Source organism: Anticarsia gemmatalis, chromosome 19 (genome assembly GCF_050436995.1).
Source record: "Anticarsia gemmatalis isolate Benzon Research Colony breed Stoneville strain chromosome 19, ilAntGemm2 primary, whole genome shotgun sequence".
Classification (NCBI taxonomy): domain Eukaryota; kingdom Metazoa; phylum Arthropoda; class Insecta; order Lepidoptera; family Erebidae; genus Anticarsia; species Anticarsia gemmatalis.
This window is the reverse complement of record NC_134763.1, coordinates 11,403,893-11,422,218: the sequence shown is the minus strand read 5'-3', so window position 1 is coordinate 11,422,218 and position 18,326 is coordinate 11,403,893. Positions and strand designations below refer to the sequence as shown.

At 38.2% G+C, this 18,326-nt stretch overlaps 2 protein-coding genes across 3 annotated transcripts in view; both read right to left on the bottom strand.

The window, feature by feature from the left end:
- LOC142981345 (uncharacterized) overlaps nt 1–2,330 on the bottom strand; it is a 34,876-nt gene extending 32,546 nt beyond the window's left edge. For both annotated transcript variants that reach the window (XM_076127207.1, XM_076127208.1), the window contains exon 1: nt 2,071–2,330. The gene's annotated coding sequence lies outside the window, so the exon portion shown is untranslated. The remainder of the gene's footprint in view (nt 1–2,070) is intronic.
- A 91-nt stretch (nt 2,331–2,421) lies between these two features.
- Nucleotides 2,422–17,964, bottom strand: Nup133 (nuclear pore complex protein Nup133). Its single transcript, XM_076126676.1, has 22 exons — nt 17,786–17,964; nt 17,588–17,706; nt 17,230–17,441; nt 16,739–16,934; nt 16,299–16,414; nt 15,951–16,119; nt 15,748–15,867; nt 15,396–15,548; nt 14,867–15,020; nt 14,592–14,679; nt 14,071–14,282; nt 13,508–13,668; nt 13,291–13,421; nt 12,754–12,960; nt 11,899–12,029; nt 11,217–11,380; nt 10,465–10,598; nt 9,989–10,225; nt 9,693–9,884; nt 9,385–9,495; nt 9,068–9,182; nt 2,422–8,658 (listed from the first exon to the last, which is right to left on the bottom strand). Exons 1-22 carry the CDS (start codon nt 17,893–17,895, stop codon nt 8,507–8,509), a joined length of 3,384 nt encoding a protein of 1,127 aa, XP_075982791.1. The 5' UTR covers nt 17,896–17,964; the 3' UTR covers nt 2,422–8,506.
- Nucleotides 17,965–18,326: the final 362 nt, after the last annotated feature.

Sequence of the window (18,326 nt, the reverse complement as noted above, 5' to 3'; positions counted from 1 at the left end):
TACTTGGCTAGAGTGGTCAAGTAGTTTGTCCCCATTAGAGCCCTTTACTCGCCAGTATGACGGACTGAATTAATAACGACACGCGAACCTCACCCCTTTACGCGATGAGGGAAATATATTATATGCTCTTAGTATTTTAATTGAATATAGGGGACTGAGGACCTTGTTAAGAGTTTGCACAACCATCTGCCTTGATACATTATATGATAGGTATGGTATACAGAATCTGATCGAAATGATTATTTTGGTAGTGCAATGATTGCCTGCTACGCAATCAAAGATTTTTTGTAACTTTATATTGTCTCCGATAAAAGAAAGAATCCAGCAAAAGAGCTTTTGCATTTCTGCTAAAACTTCATCAAGACGAGTTACGGCCTCATAATAGAGATAGAGTTTCAAGTTTCAAGAGCTTCAAACTTCAAAGTTTTGTCAAGAACCTTACGGTATTACTGAGTTTATCTACTTTTCTCCCCAAACTCAATTTTGAAAATTACTTGATCCTAACATCAAAGCACAACTTCGGTTCTATCTTAGGAAGTTACAAGCCAGTTTCTTGTAAGATTGGCAAAACTGATAAAAAAATACTGGCAATCAGGGATAGTGTAACCTAACTCTCCGTTAGAAAAAAAAATCCGATTCCTGATCTATTCCTGATAATAACATGAAAAAGGAACAATGTCTTAACATTTTACGAAGTCGTCAGTTATTTAATTTTCCCACAGTAGGTACAATGTAACGCACATCTATCAATGTATACGTGAACGTTTTAGTAATAGCGTTTAATGAGTGATTCAAACATTAGCATTTTCCTCTACTTAGCCATTTCAAACGTCTTTAGTTAAGTGCAAATATTTTATTAGCTTCGAGACGTTTCACTTTGGGCATTCTTACGTATATTAATTACTTAATTTTGCATTTTTCTTATAAATATGAAAATACAAAAAGTGACGACTTCTTTCTATGGAGTCGGTAGAGAGGTTAATAATTTAATTTGATTCGATCTCTACGAACTTCTTTAGCTTTTTCTATCTACAGTTACAAACTTAAATAAATTGTATAAAAATATTTTAAGAAATTGGTCCTGTTTTTGGTAACTGACCTTTTAACTACACATACAGTGAAAGGTTCCACAGGGTGATTCAAACTTATTAAATTGGTTTTCAAAATTACTATGCAAGGGTTGTTTCTCTTTAAAATATTTATAAAAAGCTTTGCATTCAAAGTACCTGGTAAAACGAGGTAATTGTTGTAAATCAGTAACATTTAAATACTTTTATTTACGCGACGGAACAGCTGTGAGGAACTTGTTTTTTAAAAGAGGGGTGTTTTCAGGCGACGTCTGTCTGGGTCACTGTTTCGATTGTGAGTTTTTATATTATGACATGCTTTTGCGAGATTTATAGTATTTTCAAAGTTTTAACAGGTCTAGAAAACATTATCCTCCAAATTATTATACTAACTATTAAGGTATGCCATAAAGTAGGTGGTACTTTTATTTTGTGGATTTTGGAATCAATTTATTTTATATCACGACACTTAGTTTAAGATAGGAAGAACATTACGTCGATTACAGACTTTTAAGGAAAAAACAAGTGACGATTCGAACTCTACTTTCGCGGTACTTACATTAGATGCTGGGTAAATATATTCTTATTAGAATCATATTAATTAAAATTTTCGTAAATTAATAGTAAAATAAATTAAACCAGTAATGTTGCAACTACAATTATCAAACTTTTATGATTTGTTTTGACCGGTGTTATAGTGTTGTCATCGAAACGATTAAAGCTTCGTGCAATTTTATTGTTGTGTTACAATTCAAGATACCTACTTTTACAATATTATGAGTTTCTTATTAATTTACCTTTTTTATTGAAAATGGGACAAGTTTGTACCTGAATAATAATTTGAAAATAGAACAGTGCTTAGATACTATAAACATACGGAAAAATATAATTTCCAGATACAACAGATAGAGTTCATTTTTTTCTCAGATAAAATCATTGACGTAAATAAATTATTGTGAAATAAGTAAAATTAAATAAAAAGAAAACAAAAATAATCACTTACATTTCCTCGCCGGTCAAAATAAAAACAGGAACCGCAGTTACAATCCTTACAGCTCCCAAAAACCAATATTTATAACACTCTACACAAACAAACTAACACAAATAAATAATTTCAGCAATTTTCAAGTAAAATCACAGGAATTACTATGTGGAATATCGAGACGCGAGTGTGAATCTGTCGTATCGTAAATACGTAAACAAAAGGTTTGTCGGAGAGGCTGACGAGCGCGGTACGCATGCGCGGCGCGTCGCGGCCACCGGCACATTGGCGCTCATTGGCCGCGGGTGGCGCCAAAACGCAACACCACACCATTATCGCGGGAAATTAACGAAAAAAAACGGGGTTCACATTTATTAATTATATTTTTATTTTCCAAAGCTCAGATCAACAAAATTATTATACAGACAAAATTATTTAACAAGTTCAACTTATTATGATTAAATCATAACCAACAGTCTCTACAGATAAAAAAACCTGAATAAAAAAAACAGTCACTTATTCTTGCGACACCTAAATAATAAATTAAATCGAAGATAATACTAAAATCTAATATAAAAAGTACCAACAGGAACAACAAAATTACTTATCACACTATTAGTGATATTATTTGGCTATAAAACTAATAGTTCCTATTTAAAAAACCTATTGAATATTTTGTGGAAGTTTCATCATTAAAAAGCAATACGTTTAAAATAACACATATTTTTCTGGTGCTTAATTTACTACAGGCGATTTAACATAAATTAATTTTATTATAAGGTGCAGACCGGTATTTATTACGATGCCTAGTCTTTACTGTACTACACAATACATAGATATTAGATGATTATAATATACATGACCTAGGTACTACGAATTAGTCGAATAACATAATATTACAATATATTGTGGTGTTAATATACCACTTTAATGTACCTAAATTACAATGCCATTGACACATATGATACTTTATAATAACTTCTATTCTAATACCTATAAAATGTAGCTAAGAATTATTTTCTTTATTATTTAGGGCTGGTTGTGTTACAACAACCCGCGGTGAATGACCATAATGTATTTAATGAAGACTAAATACGCTGCGAGAAAACGCTACTAACTGAATAAACGACAAAAATTGTCCAGTCATCTACATTGACATTAAAAAAATACCGAGCACATAGGCAAGCATCTCTTCCCGGAATGACAGAATTTGAGGCCCGGTATGGTTTGTAGGCTTTGTATCGGTTCACAAACTATAACAACTATCAGGCATATAAGGTTTCATTAAAAAAATTGATACACATACTTTGAAGTCATCAGTTCTGTTGCCTTAAGTTCGAACGCTCGACCTCCTGCGTGGGAGGCTTAGATCACTTTGTTATCATTTTTCATAACAAAATTTCGCGTTGCGTTATATTATCTAATCTAAGTTATTACCTGATCACGTAAATTAGTTATTTTTTATTGAGATTGTAGCGATTTCTCGAAGCGTATGTAGTAACAATCTGCTACAGTGTGTTAATACATTCAAAACATAGCACTGTTTGGTATATACTTAAAGAAAACACGAGGGAGTTATACTAAAATACAATTTTCTACGGATTACAGTGTATATGGAGCCCGTACATTTTCTAGACTAGACTATCCATAACATATCATACTTATATACTGGTTACATCTAACCTAAAGTTGGATACTGTATTCGCGTATCAACTGTTCACAGTGGTACAACTTCTTACAGTGAGAGAGTGAGTAATTAAATATTCTCTCTTTTACTAATAGTTACATTCTTATTAGCTGCATGAGTGAAGTCTTCGAAGAAAACGTCATTGCTACTAAGACTAAGATTTTTCGTTATAAAACCATTCCCTAGCATTTGGTAGAATACTGAATTTTATTGCTACCAATACAATGATCTTTAGTTATTAAACCACTCCCTAGTTAGTATTTGGAATTTATATATGTATGTATGTAATATAGTGCCTCTAACACTGTAACCTAAGAGTCGCTTATAGTTGATACAATCAGGAATAAGGCGGGTCCTAAGCAGGTCCAGATGTTCATTTCTGCTTGTTAGACCTCATTAGATAGTGTGTCGAGGGACTCCTTTCAAAGCATCAACGTACCAATGCACTGAACAGCTGTGACGCGAATGTGTGAGAAAACCTAGCTCAAATATGTACTAAACGCCCCTTAGTTCAGATATCTACTATAGACAAAACTATTATGACAATTATAATATAGTACTTTTTTTTATTTTATATACGCAAATGCCTTTCTGTTCAGGTTACACCTGATTTTAACCCTACATATCTACTGTATTTAGACTATGGAACTATTTATTATTTGGTGTTACTAATTTCTAAAAGGTGCTTTCACAAAGAGATTATTGTAAGCTATACTAACATTTAAATCTACTTATATATGAAAATATTTAATATGTTTACAATACTACATATATTTATTTACAAACTATTATATTTCGACCGCTGTTTACTTGGATCATGTAAGTTTATTACAACTAGACCTAAACTAGTCTATAGAATTAAATTTACATATATTTGTTAAATATAGTTCATTTACCTCCGGTTTCTGAGCGTTTTTTTATATGAGTTTAAACGATAAACTAAGGCTAAATGTACCTCAGAAACCGGGGGTTAGTACTTACAGTCTATTTTTATTTATACAACATGTTGTAGAAACGTGTAGTCATATTTTCTTAAATCTTTTGTAAAGATGTTGGTGAAGTCTTGATGTTGCTGATTGAGTTTCAACACAAAAGTTTATGTTTAGCTTAGCTTTAGGATAGTATTAGAACTAGTCACTTTATAATGCAAAAACATCAAACGGTGTGAATAAGGCTTGAAGTTGTGCCTTTTTCTAATTATCTTTATACCTTTAAATAAGAAAACACGTTTCTAAAACATATTGCAGAATAATACTCTAGTTTCTAACTTAACAATATTGTAAGACTAAATCAGTCTGATTCGAAACTATCGAATGGTGAGTTTTTATGTTTTGCGCGTCGATTGTTGTTTTTGGTCCGTCATCTACTTATATAGGTGACCATCACATGTGCTTTAAACTCTCATAGCGTTTTAAGATGTTGAAATGAGTTGTTTTATTTTAATACGCAGTGAATAGCAAGCAGACAGGCGACAATATACGTACATCTGTCAAAGTAGACCATCTTATAACATACGCATGCTGTACGCAGCGCTTGCTCCCACACTGTCCTATGTATTGTTGGCTACCACTGGTGTTTTTGAGTAGAAAAGCTTGTTTAATTGGACGATTCAAAAACGACAATCAAGCGATATTTGATAACCCAAGCGATTGGTATTATCAGATGATGTTGTCTCATATTCACAGTTCTTTCAATTCATGAATACGCATTATTTTGTTTGACTGCAACTTTCAAAATACTGATATACCACATAAGTAAATTATTTTGTGGTTCAACGATTTATCGCATCTTCTTGAATAGAAAGAACTCACCTTTCATCATATTTCTTAAATCTACTACCTAGGTACTACTAAGTTTATTCTAAGAGTCTTTTACACCAGACTTCTACATTACATAATATATGGGTATATGAACTAGTAACTGCCGCACTGGTGCGTCTTCTTATATTAACTACTATGGTTCTCTGCGACGACGTTGTTTTAATGGCATAATATGACAAGCAAGCATATTACGTTGAAATACTATTATTCTTCCGTAAGTGTATTTATCACCTAACTTCTACTAAAGGACTTTACTGATTTGGATGAAATTTTGTATACTTTCTTCTTGTTTCTGTCGAAAAGGACAAGCCTTTTGCTAAATTATCATAAGTATCTGCTTGTACGCCATATTGCCTCGCACTTGGCACAAATTGATGGCGCACGCGATACGTTTTCATTCACAATTATAGAAGTCATCGGTTACTAAAATACAGCATTACTCCCTCGAAGTTACTGAAAATGTAAATTTTCTCACTTTATGTATCGTAATTGGAGATATTTTGCCTGTCTTGTCACATTTTGCCTGCTTAGATAATCTAGAATCTAGGCTTAATACTAAGTTATACTAAACCTATTACTAAATTAGTCTTAAAAAAGAGTTAGGTAACAAATAAATGAAATTTGTTCAATAAATATCATCGGGTAAACTATTTAAACACGAAAAACAACTGTATTATATCAAATTGGGTGCTTTGAAATGGCCTTTATTGTTTAATAGTTTAAGCTAGGTGTTATGTTTATGTATAGGTTTGATGTTGGTCTTTACCTTCGTATTCTGTGAGAATGATCAATTGAGAGGTACCTTTTTTGGTATTGAGCGACTTAGGGAGCATCCCTTATCTCTTCTATATCTCCTCGTTCTTTATACTCAATGCAATAGTTGAAAACTGTTTTCTTTAATTCTCCCAATCACTTTGAATTACGTTTCTGGCAAAGAAAAGTGGAAAGTAAATGATACTTTTCTATTGTAAAGGAACAAACAAATCAAGTCTTAACATTTTATACTTACTATGAGACTATCACTAACACTATCACTTTCACTTCTGAATAAATATCGGCTATTTTCTCAGGTAGAATTATTTCAGTTGTCTTATTTTTTTATTCATCGCATGGTCTACCACATCAATGTGTCATAGATTCTCAAGCTTAGTAGACGTCGGGCAAGCGAAATGTAAAACCATCGGCCAAATTCCCTTTACAGCGTATTTTTGAGACATCACATGTTGTGTACCACACGTAAAGTGGGATAAGGAAGATAGAATATAAACTTAGTGTAACAGTTGTTCAAGCCGCCCGAAAGTTCTTTGAAATTTGCTGTTACTTTATCCATCGGCTAGTTTATTCGACGCTTATTCAAAAGTCGTGGTCTATAATCTATAGCATCCTATAAGCAATGGCCTCCTAAGAGTCGCTCTCTACATCTACTGGCTACTGTTTAACATACAATGTGTGAAGATTCCTCCCTTATACTAACTGGACAGCACGTTCGCACTCTTTGAAAAATGTACAGATTACAACTAAACCTTATATATTAGACTTATAATTAATATGCACTGTTTAGTAAAAATCATGGTATTTAAATGTAAACAACTATTGTCGGAGCGTGTTTTCTACACTTGGTGTTATCGAGTAGGTATGTAGTGACGAGTGGCCGTTTGACATTTAAAACAACTTGAAAAAGTAGTTCCTGCGGAATACGCTAGGGGCGCTAACTGGCTTCTCATACTTCCTAGACAATTTCTTATTTCAGTTCTGTGGTTCAGTGTCAATCGGTAGTGGTATTGTACAATTTGCTTTTTACCTGTATTTCATTGAGTTATCATCCTCAACATTATGTGTACGATGTTCGTAAGTTTCTTATACATGTCCATCCTTGAGTATTTATTATGTTCTGTTATGTTTTTTTATTAAACAGTGCATTGTTTTAAAAAACTAAACTAAGTTGAATATGCAATTTTAAAACGAACGCATCTCACATTACAAAAACACAAGAACCAATCATTTTCAAAATTGCATTTTCAACTATACCTCTATGAAACTATTTACATAATTACAGGTTTGTTCACGGTGTTTTCCTTCACCTTACTAACTATCTACTAGTCGTGGATCAGTGGCAAGCCCAACGTTCAATGACGTCATCGTTACATAAATATACGCTTAAATACTTTACTAATATAAACTAATTATAAGAATATACCTTCTACTTCGAGTAAATACATTAACGACTGCTAAAACTTCACTCATATATAAGTTATGTTAACCGGCCATTTTCAATACTCTATCAAAGATTCCAGATAGATAGCTAGAGCTTCAAAATGATCTATCATTACCTGATTTCGATAGAGATTGCTATCCATGAGTGACTAATAAGTAGCGAAATTTCGACTCAATAGATAGACAGTGTATTGAAATCAGCCCTTAATCTCACGCTATCTTAGTCACGTTTACGTGTATTGTAGCGAATTAAATATTTTTTAACTTCACTTAGAATTGAGTGATGTTCTAGTATTCAAGTGTAGGTACTCATTAAAACTACGAATACTTATTTTTAAATTATCTACATTATAAATACGCAGAACAAATATATTACCATTAAAATACTAAGTAACTATATCTAGTTATTATATACAAAATTAACCCAGTCGCATACTAGAGCAGCATACAGGATACAATTGCAAATACATACTGAAATGATTTTGTTACATACACATTTAATATATCTGTATAAAGCCAAAGCTTTAACGGTATAAAAAATAACAATCTCATCAAAGACATAAATACGCGAAATGGGCAGACTTGACAGATAAATGAAAAATACAAGTGCAATTACAATTTCGTAAAACATTTCCAGTACGTACCCGCATATTATACCTGTTTTCTCCGTATGCGACTGCCTAACATAATCATGACAAACTATACAACAACAAACGTAAATAACATAACAAATAAATTAACCTTCGATCATAACATTGCGCGTGGTGTCGACGCACTCGTAGCCATACTTGATGATGAAGCGGAACCGCGAGTCGGATACTTGTTCGGCTAGTTCAGGCGCTGTTAGGATGTCTTCTACTGGTGGTAGGAGCAGTTCTAGGTCGCCACCTGGAGCACAAATAATGGTAGTTAGTAATCACGGTTGGTGTGACGACACGGTAATGTGGAGGATTGGCGTAAGATAGTCGAAACAGAAACCAGTGGTAGATTTTTCTGTGCCCAACAATGGGACAGCTAAGTTAATAAAAAACAAAAATATACCATCAGTGCAGGACTTTGATAGCTGGCTGTATTAGCAAATAAGCACTTTTTATAATGGTGAAGAAGTACATGGCGATGAAATCTTGTAAGCTCGATCCACACTTGGATCCAGACCCAATCCTCCTCGGCAGCAGATCCTTACCCAGCAGGGTGTTTTATGAGCGTACAAGTGTATACGCGTATATGTATTTGCGCGTATACGTATTTTTTAGTAATATCTAACATGGTGTATTAAGTAATAAGTATTGTTACAGACCCATGATGTGCACGAGGTCGATGAGCCGGAAGAACATCTTGTGCTGCAGCTCGTCGCCGGGCGCGTCCACGCGGCACGACGACCAGTCGTCGCGACGGATGCACGCGCACCACACCTGCACGCAAGCAAACCAGTTTGTTAATACGTTGCTTAATAACTTATGGTATAGTAGTGATGGTTGGAAAGGGAGGGTTTGGAAATATATACTGCCTGTTAAAATAAACACCTATAAAATAAGCATAGGTAAGAAAATTATACATCTGGACATATTTTTCTACTCATAAATCAAAGCCTCATATTATTTAAATACCACTCACTCTAAGTCGCAGGTCATCTCTACGCTCCATGTCTTGTATAAAGTCGGTGAGATCGAGAGCTTTCTTGTAGTCGTATTCTGTTAGAGCGGTGCTCTCCGACTCTATGTACATCTGTAAGAAAGATACAATCATAAGAATGCACCGTAGAAAAGAGATAAATTTATGAGATTTAAGGATTTAATAGAAAATAAAATATAGTCTATAGCTTATCTATAGGATGTCAATTAGTTTCGGGAAGAAACTTTATACGATAATACGTTTTGTGCGATCTATTTGTTCAATGTCACGTCGGGTTCGTCCGAATTTACCTGCACCAGTTCTTCCGGCGGCAGCACCCTGGTGTCCGCATCATCCAGTCCGTGGTGCAGGCGGATGTCGCGGGGCAGCGCCGCCGTCAGCTCGCCCAGCGCCAGGCGCGCCTCCACGCGGGCCCACGTGTCGGGCGCCGCGTCCGGCTCGTCCGATGCCGTCAGGCACAGCTTGGCGAGGGATGCTGTCGTCTGAGACAAAAATAATAATAAAATAAGATTCTCAGAGCGGTTTGAAACCAGTTTGATTTTCAATCGTATACGGGCGTGGTACATCAAAACAAGGCATAACTCACAATCATCCTATTAACTGAAGCGGTCTCTTCATCAGCTAAGGTAGCTAGTACATTGGCGGCGGCGGCGTGTCTCCCGTGCTGCAGCTGCGTGAGCGCCAGTAGCGCGGCGCGGTCGGGCGCGGCCGCCAGCCACGCGTTGAGCGCGGTGCCCCAGCGCGGCGCCACGCGACGGACCAGCGCCGCGCGGTGGGCGCCAGAGCGTTGGGCGAGCCAGCCGAATGTTATTTCCGCTATACCCTACAGAATACATACATGTGTGTTGCGTGAACATATACTAAAGGGAAACTAAAATAATAACCAATTTTAAACGACTTAAAGAGAATTGAACAAAATCATAAATACGTCTGTAATAGAAAAGCAAATAATTAATAATTATTCGTCATCTCTATTCAAACTAAAATAATTTAAAACAAAAGTAATTACTGATTAAAGACCAACTTAATCTAAACTAATCTATCTCTAAACAATATTCTTACCTCGTTAGAATACTTGTCGATATAAGAAAACAGTCTGTCATAATCATCACTGTTGACACACATCTCAACTAGCAGCTCGAAATCTTTGAACTTCTCCGCCAACGCCGCCGCACGCTCCACTTGTCCCTCGTCAACTGTTAGAAAACAATCATTGTATTTTTGCAGATATTTCCACAAGTACACTACCTACATAATGCAATAATAGTAAATGCAACTACGTCGACACTATAAAAACTATCTCATTTAACTTTTCTGTTAACACTTATTGGAGTCATGCATCTCTATCCCACAGATGGCAGACCCCTTTTTGGTCATAATTTCCACCCCACATAACTACGAAGTGCTAAAATAGTGTAAAAATAAATAGATCTCGCTCAATTAGGTAGTTCATACATGTAAAACTAAAGCGTTACACGGCAGCCAGTTCCGACGCTCGTGCAAATGGTTGAAGGAGTTTTCATGTAATTCAGATTTTTTTTTTTTTTTTTTTTTATTTAAAAGACAACTCCCGCACTAAGAATTGCTCTTGTGTCGCGGGGACTTTTACAAACATACAAACAACGGACACAAAGCACAACCAGACCCGAAACAATTATTTGTGGATCGCACAAATAATTGTCCCGTGTGGGAATCGAACCCACGACCTCCCGTTGCCGTGGTATCGGCGTGGCGACCTAAACCACTGCGCCACGGAGGCAGTCAAAATGTTATTCAGCTGCAAAAGTGATACTGAATTTCCAATGTATACTCACTGAACGGTTGTATGCAGTCCCTGCGCATGCGCTCGTACAAGTGTTGCGTGTGTGAGCTGCGGTCCAGGTGCTGCGCGTCGGCCAGCACGAGGTCGGCCAGCGCGCCCGCCGCCTCGTACACGGCCGCGCGGAGACTGGGCTCCGGGCAGTTGTGAGCACATTGACTATAAACAACTCATGGTAAGCACGGAATATCACACGAACAATTTTTTTTTCTTCTGAAGCCGTTACTGTTCCACTTCAGGGCAAGGGTCTCCTCCCAAGCGAAGGAGAGGGGTTAGGCCTTGAGTCCACCACGCTAGCCAAGTTTGAGTTGGGACTTTGCATGCCATCAATAAATGAATAAAACAAATTTTTAGGCATGCAAGGTTTCCTCACGTTGTTTTCCGACACAAACATAGGAGAATTGAAATTCGTTGTGAGAGATATGGCAGTAAAATTGGCCAGATACAGTTTCAATAATAATACATCTAGTTGCGGCACCACCGTGTGCCTTGTGCGTTAGTGAAGTAGAAATGTACGCTAGATAAATCCGAAAAACAATATTTACTTGAAAAGTGATGTTGTAGGACACGAGGCGCGTTTATAAACTGCAAATATTATATTTATGGTCCGATTAAGAAAGATCTACAAACATTTTAATAACCAAATTGCAAAGTTAGTCAAGACTACGTATACTTACGTTAGCGCTCGTTTGTGCAGGTCTACAAGTGCAGGGAGTAACGCCCGCGGTCCTACGGACGGTGTGTACGGAGTCGTGTTGCCGTTTGACTGCCACTGTGCACGCACCTTGTGCACTGATGTTAGCACTTTCTAAAAACGTACCCGTACATATTACAATTTGATTTTCACTTAGAGGATACGGTTATAGGTTATACAGGTTTCGCGAAATTTACTAGTTTGATGGCTGGGTAGGCTTTTTTTTTTGATATTATGTAAAGGTGTGGCAACATTTTTCGAGGAATAAATTCGATGTATTTGACACAGACTGTTATTCAATAACTTTTAAATATTACAACCAGCCATTTAGAACTTCTTCTACGTAGGATAAAACTTCAAATATAAAAAAAACGTTCAATAGTTTTAACGTTAATGACTCAGTGCTTGTTCACGTTGGAACTCGCGGGCGCGGTGGCGGGCGCGGTCGCGGGGACGTGGCGATTTGTGTTCACGTTGGCCGCCAGGCGGGCGTTTGGCTCAAACTGGCTCAAACTGGTTGATCTTACTTGACATCGCGCCCGCCACCGCTAGTTCGACGTGAACACACACGAACATCTTCACTTGTTTGATATTGGCGCGAGCGCGCCACGCGGGCCGCGCGCGACGCCGCTAGCTCGCCCGCGACTTGGACCGCGCGAACGGTTTGTACGTGAACACTTCGGTACATCGCCATATGTTTGATATTTCGCGACCGCGCCCGCCACCGCGCCCGCGAGTCAACGTGAATGAGCACTAAGCAACAAAATACGTCAAAAAGACTTCCATCAAACATTTATACATTCTCACAAACGTTCACATATAGTACTGTAGTACTCACAGTAAGTATCCGTATGGTGGCGGCGACATGGTGCGCATGTTGGCGCGCGTCGTCGACGGGCGGCTTGGCCCGCGCCAGCGCGCGCAGCACGCGGCCCGCCCGCGCCGCGCGCCGGTAGCACGCGTCCGACGGGGACAGCGCTCCTGATGCTAGCGCCTCTTCTACCCAATCCTCCTCCTCGATGGACTGCTCGTCACCACACACCACCTGACGTAAATGTATCATGTCAGTTGCGCTGCCTTATCGCAAATTTACATCGCGTACCCTCGCCTTAAGCTACGCGTTGTCACACTTTTATATCGATCGCTATCATTACCGCATGTGTTGAGAAAAGAGGTAAAGATACTATAACACATTTTATTTTTATCATGCGTCTGTCATCAAAATCAAAAACCCAATACAATACAGACAAATCTTTAAAACCCGAGAAAGTTTGTTCCCTTATAGAATTATAGTCAATGTATGAAGCACACGTAAATTGGAACGAAGCTAGAATCTTAATCAAGTCATTTCAAAATCATGATATAATAATCTCACCTGATAAATAGCAGCGTCAATAAGTTGCGCGTCAGCTCCCTGCTGCAGCTTGCGTAATTCTATAGCAATGGCCAGTTGTTCTGCCAATCCGCCCAAAGCACTTTCCGTACTTATCACCCCGCCGCCAGATTCTACGACAAACAGTGGTTAAGGTTAAGTGACTAAATAAACAAAGGAATGTTATTCGTGCCCGATATTATCCACTATCAATAATTACCTCTAGTGACGAGCCCGAGCCGTTGCCAAAGTCCTACAGCTCGTAAAAAGTCCACAAACAATGTGAATGCGCGTTGTTTATCTCTGAGCTGCACCGGTACTTGCAGCGCCGCTGAACTACCCAGGCTGATGTTAGTAGCCGGACCCCCACGTTGCTTCCATCTACACAACATATAACTTATTAATATTGGCATACAGTTATTTTCGCCTACATATATTCGTTCCTTAATTTATTCGATCGAACGTGCGAAAGTATAAATTTAATAGCAGTAATTATTATATTCTATCAGAAGACTAGTTTAAAATTTAGAGTAAGATACTGAAATAAGGAGTTAGTTTAGTTAAAGTTACCCTAGTTACCCTCACATATTAGGTAACGTTTACAGCAAGGGTACCAAACCAAATGATAGTGAAAGTAGAAGGAAAGAAAGAATAAGGAAAGGAATATAACGTCTTATTTCAATAGCTAGTTTTGGGGTACTTTCGGCTTATAGATTTGGCTCATTTCTTATATGGTCCATCACATTTCTTTACAAATAATTATGTGGCTGTCAGCGACCGTACCTGGGGTCCCCAGCGGGCACATCGTCCAGCATCTCAGTAGCGATGGTGAGCACGGTGCGGTCGAGCACGCTGTCCACGTCGCGCTCGTCCAGGCTGGCGGGCGCGGGGAACAGCTCGTCCACGAGCGCGCGGCACGACACGGCGTCGCGCCGCACGTGGAACAGGAACGCCGTCTTCAGCTTACCGCACGCGTCGCGGGTCACCATGCTTACCTACGATACATACATATGGTCATTTTATGTCGGTTGCTGTCGATAAACGTTGTGCAGTTATGATATCATATAGACTACACTCAGTCACCGAACGACCGACACAATAAAATATCGACCACTAGATAGCGGTGCGCGATGGCTCTATTTCTAAGACTACAAGTTGATAAAATACACATTCACAGTAGTTCAAAGAATAAACGTCCGAAAGATTCTAATAAAAAGGCAAAATAAAGACAATAACCACACAGAATATGTATTTTTGTTCATAGTAAAGACGCAAATTGAAGTAGTGACATTTTTAATACTTACTTCATTCGGATCGATTTCGTAGAGCGACAAGTTGCCATCGTACATATCTGATGGACACGGAGAACCCATTGGACTCTCGCACACCGATCTGAGTGACAAAAATATGTAAATTTATTAACGTGTTACATGCACGTATACGCAAAACAAAGTATACACATACAAAGTAACATCAAAATTAAATCATTGAATTAGTTCTGACATTGACACTTTAAAAGTTACATTTAATGAACGGAACACTGAAAAAGCCGTGTATTGTTCAGTATATGAGTACATACGGTGTTGGCACCATGTTGTCGTGGCACAATAGCGCGAGTACGCCGTGCTTGGCGCTGAACAACAGTGGTACTCCGCCGCACAGCTCCGCGCCCAGGATGCGGTCGTGAGCCCCACACACGTCTATGAAGTCTACTTTGTCGTTAGATACTGTTGCTGCAACAAAGCATACCACGTTAGGATACTATGAACGTAAAAAAGAAATATTAAAGTGCGTTGTCCAGTTTTAACTGTAGAAAAGACTCAGTTATTGCCCGGCAGACAGGATTGAAAAACAGTCAAGCGGGTATACGCTCGCGTCTGTATAAAATTAGTATGTACATCTAATAGGCACGTACGAAATTAGGTTTGTGAATCTTATTGCAAAGAGTGGATATGACAAGATTGGTTTTGAGAGGAGATAAGATGAATACAAAGAGCATTGTTTAGTGGTGCAATGTGTGTTGGATGGTTACTGTGTATATAGAACTAAGTAACACCGCAGGATAGAAGAATGTTAATGAATTTTTAATAACTTTATTGAATACTTACTGGACACAATGGCGATGTACTTGGAGGTGTAGAGCAGGGCGCGGTGCGCGAGGGGCAGGAAGCGCGGCGGTTCTTCCGCGTCGCCCGCCCACCCGCGAGCTGACACTACTGATGTGACCCGCGGACGGAGAGGGTCTTCTACGCTAATGTGAGCTAAGGAACGATACATACAGCTGTAGTTGGTATTTTGGTGGTTGGTTGGCTTTGTACCTAGAATCTAGATATTATTACAAAGTGCTGCAGTACTTAATAAACAGTCCATTTTATATTCCTACTATGTTACGCCTTCACGACTGTTCTGTTTCTAGACACAGATTTAAAAATGACAAAACAAAAATTAAAACGTGCTTACCGATAGCGTATCTCATCTCAGGTGATCTCGCGACGTTGACGGTAGCTATGAGTAGTAACAGACCGTTATTGCCGCTCGCACGAACATCCAGTGCCATTATCTCCAAGCTGTTTAGGTCTCCTATTAGAAGAAGACAATTAATAGTAAAAAACATAATTATACGCATTCAGAGTGATATCAATTCTATTTTACAATTTACGTACCATGCGGGGCAAGATGGTCTCTGGCATATGCTTCAGTAAGTGGTCGCCGGAGTTCGTGCTCATGTAGATCCGCGCCGCGCCACAGCTGCAGCGCCGGCCCGCCCGACACTAACGCGATACTGCTCTCTGTCTCTCCACTACCTGGTAACGCTACGACCCCTACCAGCTTCTATATGACAAAGAAATACCGACTTTATGCTAGGGATTGTAACATACACATCATTAGATATCATCATACAAAAATAAATTCGATCTATTATAAAGTTATCAGCAACTGTAGTACAAAAGCTTACTAATGAATGGACTGCTTATGCAGGCTAAAAATCATAATATAAATTATGAACTTACAGTGTCAGCATGTGCTGGCATTGACCCAAAGAATAAAAGTGACACGCGTCGCCCGATCCCGCCTAGCCATCCACTGGGTGGACGTAAAGTTCGGCAAGCAACTGTTGCACGACCATCTGCAAGAAACCTAGATTTTACGAACACAAAACAAGACAAAATCTTAATAACCGTTGACATGTAGTATGCTAAAAAATATTTATATTGTTTTGATACATATGATGTACAGATATACAGTGCATACAGTGACAATGGCGAAAGTTAGATAAAATGTTACTCAGAATTAATTTAGCAAGGACGACATTTATGTACCCTATTATTTCATGTGAAATAAATATCTTATATCTTTATCTTCCAGTTTGAGATGTTTCTGCAATTAGCTAACTAGACTAAGCAAAAAGATATTTTTTCCTATAGTACTTAGTAACATAATAAAATCTTACCAACAACAGTAGGAGTAAGCATAACAACGGTGCACGTAGTGGTGGCCAGCACCAGTCCATCTGTTGTGTAGTCACTGAGTCGCTCACACTCCTGGCCGGCTAGTTCACAGGACACGTCTACATATACACCTTCCTGGCCAACTGACGGCCAGTAGCGGACTGTGCCTTCTGGTGATACACCGATGCAGGATGGCATCTGACAATAACAGAATAATACATTTGTAGATTGCCTTTCAAAAGGTTTTTGTAACATCTTTATATTTTAATTTTGTTTTTTCATTTAGAGGTATAGGCATTTTGATCATGAATAGAATTTATATATCATATTGGTTTTAGAGTTGTAAAACAGCTAGGTTAATTTGAATGTAAGTTTATATAATTTTTTAACATTAATGGTGATTTTTTTACATTAAAATATTGACAGTAACATAGATCAATACTGCTTTGTTCCTCATAAGAAACTAGTTGCGTTTAACAAGTTTTATATTCACCTGTGCACCATCTTCATAGAACACTACAACAAGGTCTGCTTTGTGTGCCAAGTCTGTCTGAGGTAGTGTGAGTTCCCTTGCTATTGTACTGCCAGGAGCTGGAGATGAGGTACCCGAGGAACTGGGGGCGCGCGCCCACGTCACCACGCGACGGCCTGACACCACCCAGCACCAGCCACATGGTGACATACGAACACTCACCTCTCCACTCGCTAAAAATGTTTGATTGATTTATTACTAGTAAGATACTGAATAACAAGAGCTAAATACTGGCCAACAATTGGTGCAGAACATGGAAAGATCATGTAAGTACTCTAAAAGAAAAAACTGTTCAGAAATATTTATATGTTTTACTAACCAAAAGTAAGTGCCTCAGTTACCATGACTGGTAAAGGCATTCCATAAGTTTCTATAGTAGTCATGGGAGTTTTGTAGACGACATCACCGGTCTGCTCCCCTGGGGACTGCATGAACTTACTGCAAACAGTACGGGAATATATTGATTACCATAACTATGATAGTACAAATGTATAAACATAATAGGTTAAGTACAAACCTCTGGTTCTTTTTTGCAGATGAGAGCCCCAGGGGCCTTCGTCCTGTGATCGACTGCCTCACTCGCGGCGAGAAAGGACTCCGCATTGCACCTTGACTACCGAAATCCATTTTAATTTAAAACTAAAAGAATCGCAAATTAACCGATACAGCACAAATAATTCAAAACGTCAACCAAAAATCAATGCTGTACGTTCCAGTCCTCATGAAGCATAAAGTTTTGTGTTGCGTTACACGATCAAAGTAAATTCATCCAAAATTAAAGTAAAATAATATTATATTAAACCTAATTCTACAGGTTGATTTAGTTACCAGACAAAATGAGTTAGCAAATCTAGTAAAATGAACGTTTGTTTTTAAAATAGTTTTATTTTCGAGCAGAACCTGAATAATGGAACGTGATTTTTTAACGGCGGCCGTACAGTACCTACCTACTCCGCCGCCGTACAGCAGGCATTTAATTTGACAGACCAGGGATGTGATTTTGCTATTTTACATGCGAACTGTAAAGATACCGTACCAACATGAATATTGCTATGATT

Bases quoted from the DNA above. Each gene is read 5' to 3' on its own strand.
- Nup133 (XM_076126676.1), bottom strand. From the start codon at position 17,895: ATGGATTTCGGTAGTCAAGGTGCAATGCGGAGTCCTTTCTCGCCGCGA. The intron at 17,707-17,785 runs GTTTGTACTTAA...TACTGTTTGCAG, and splicing joins TCTGCAAAAAAGAACCAGAG to TAAGTTCATGCAGTCCCCAG. The intron at 10,226-10,464 runs GTAAGAATATTG...TGTATTCTGTAG, and splicing joins TCGACAAGTATTCTAACGAG to GGTATAGCGGAAATAACATT.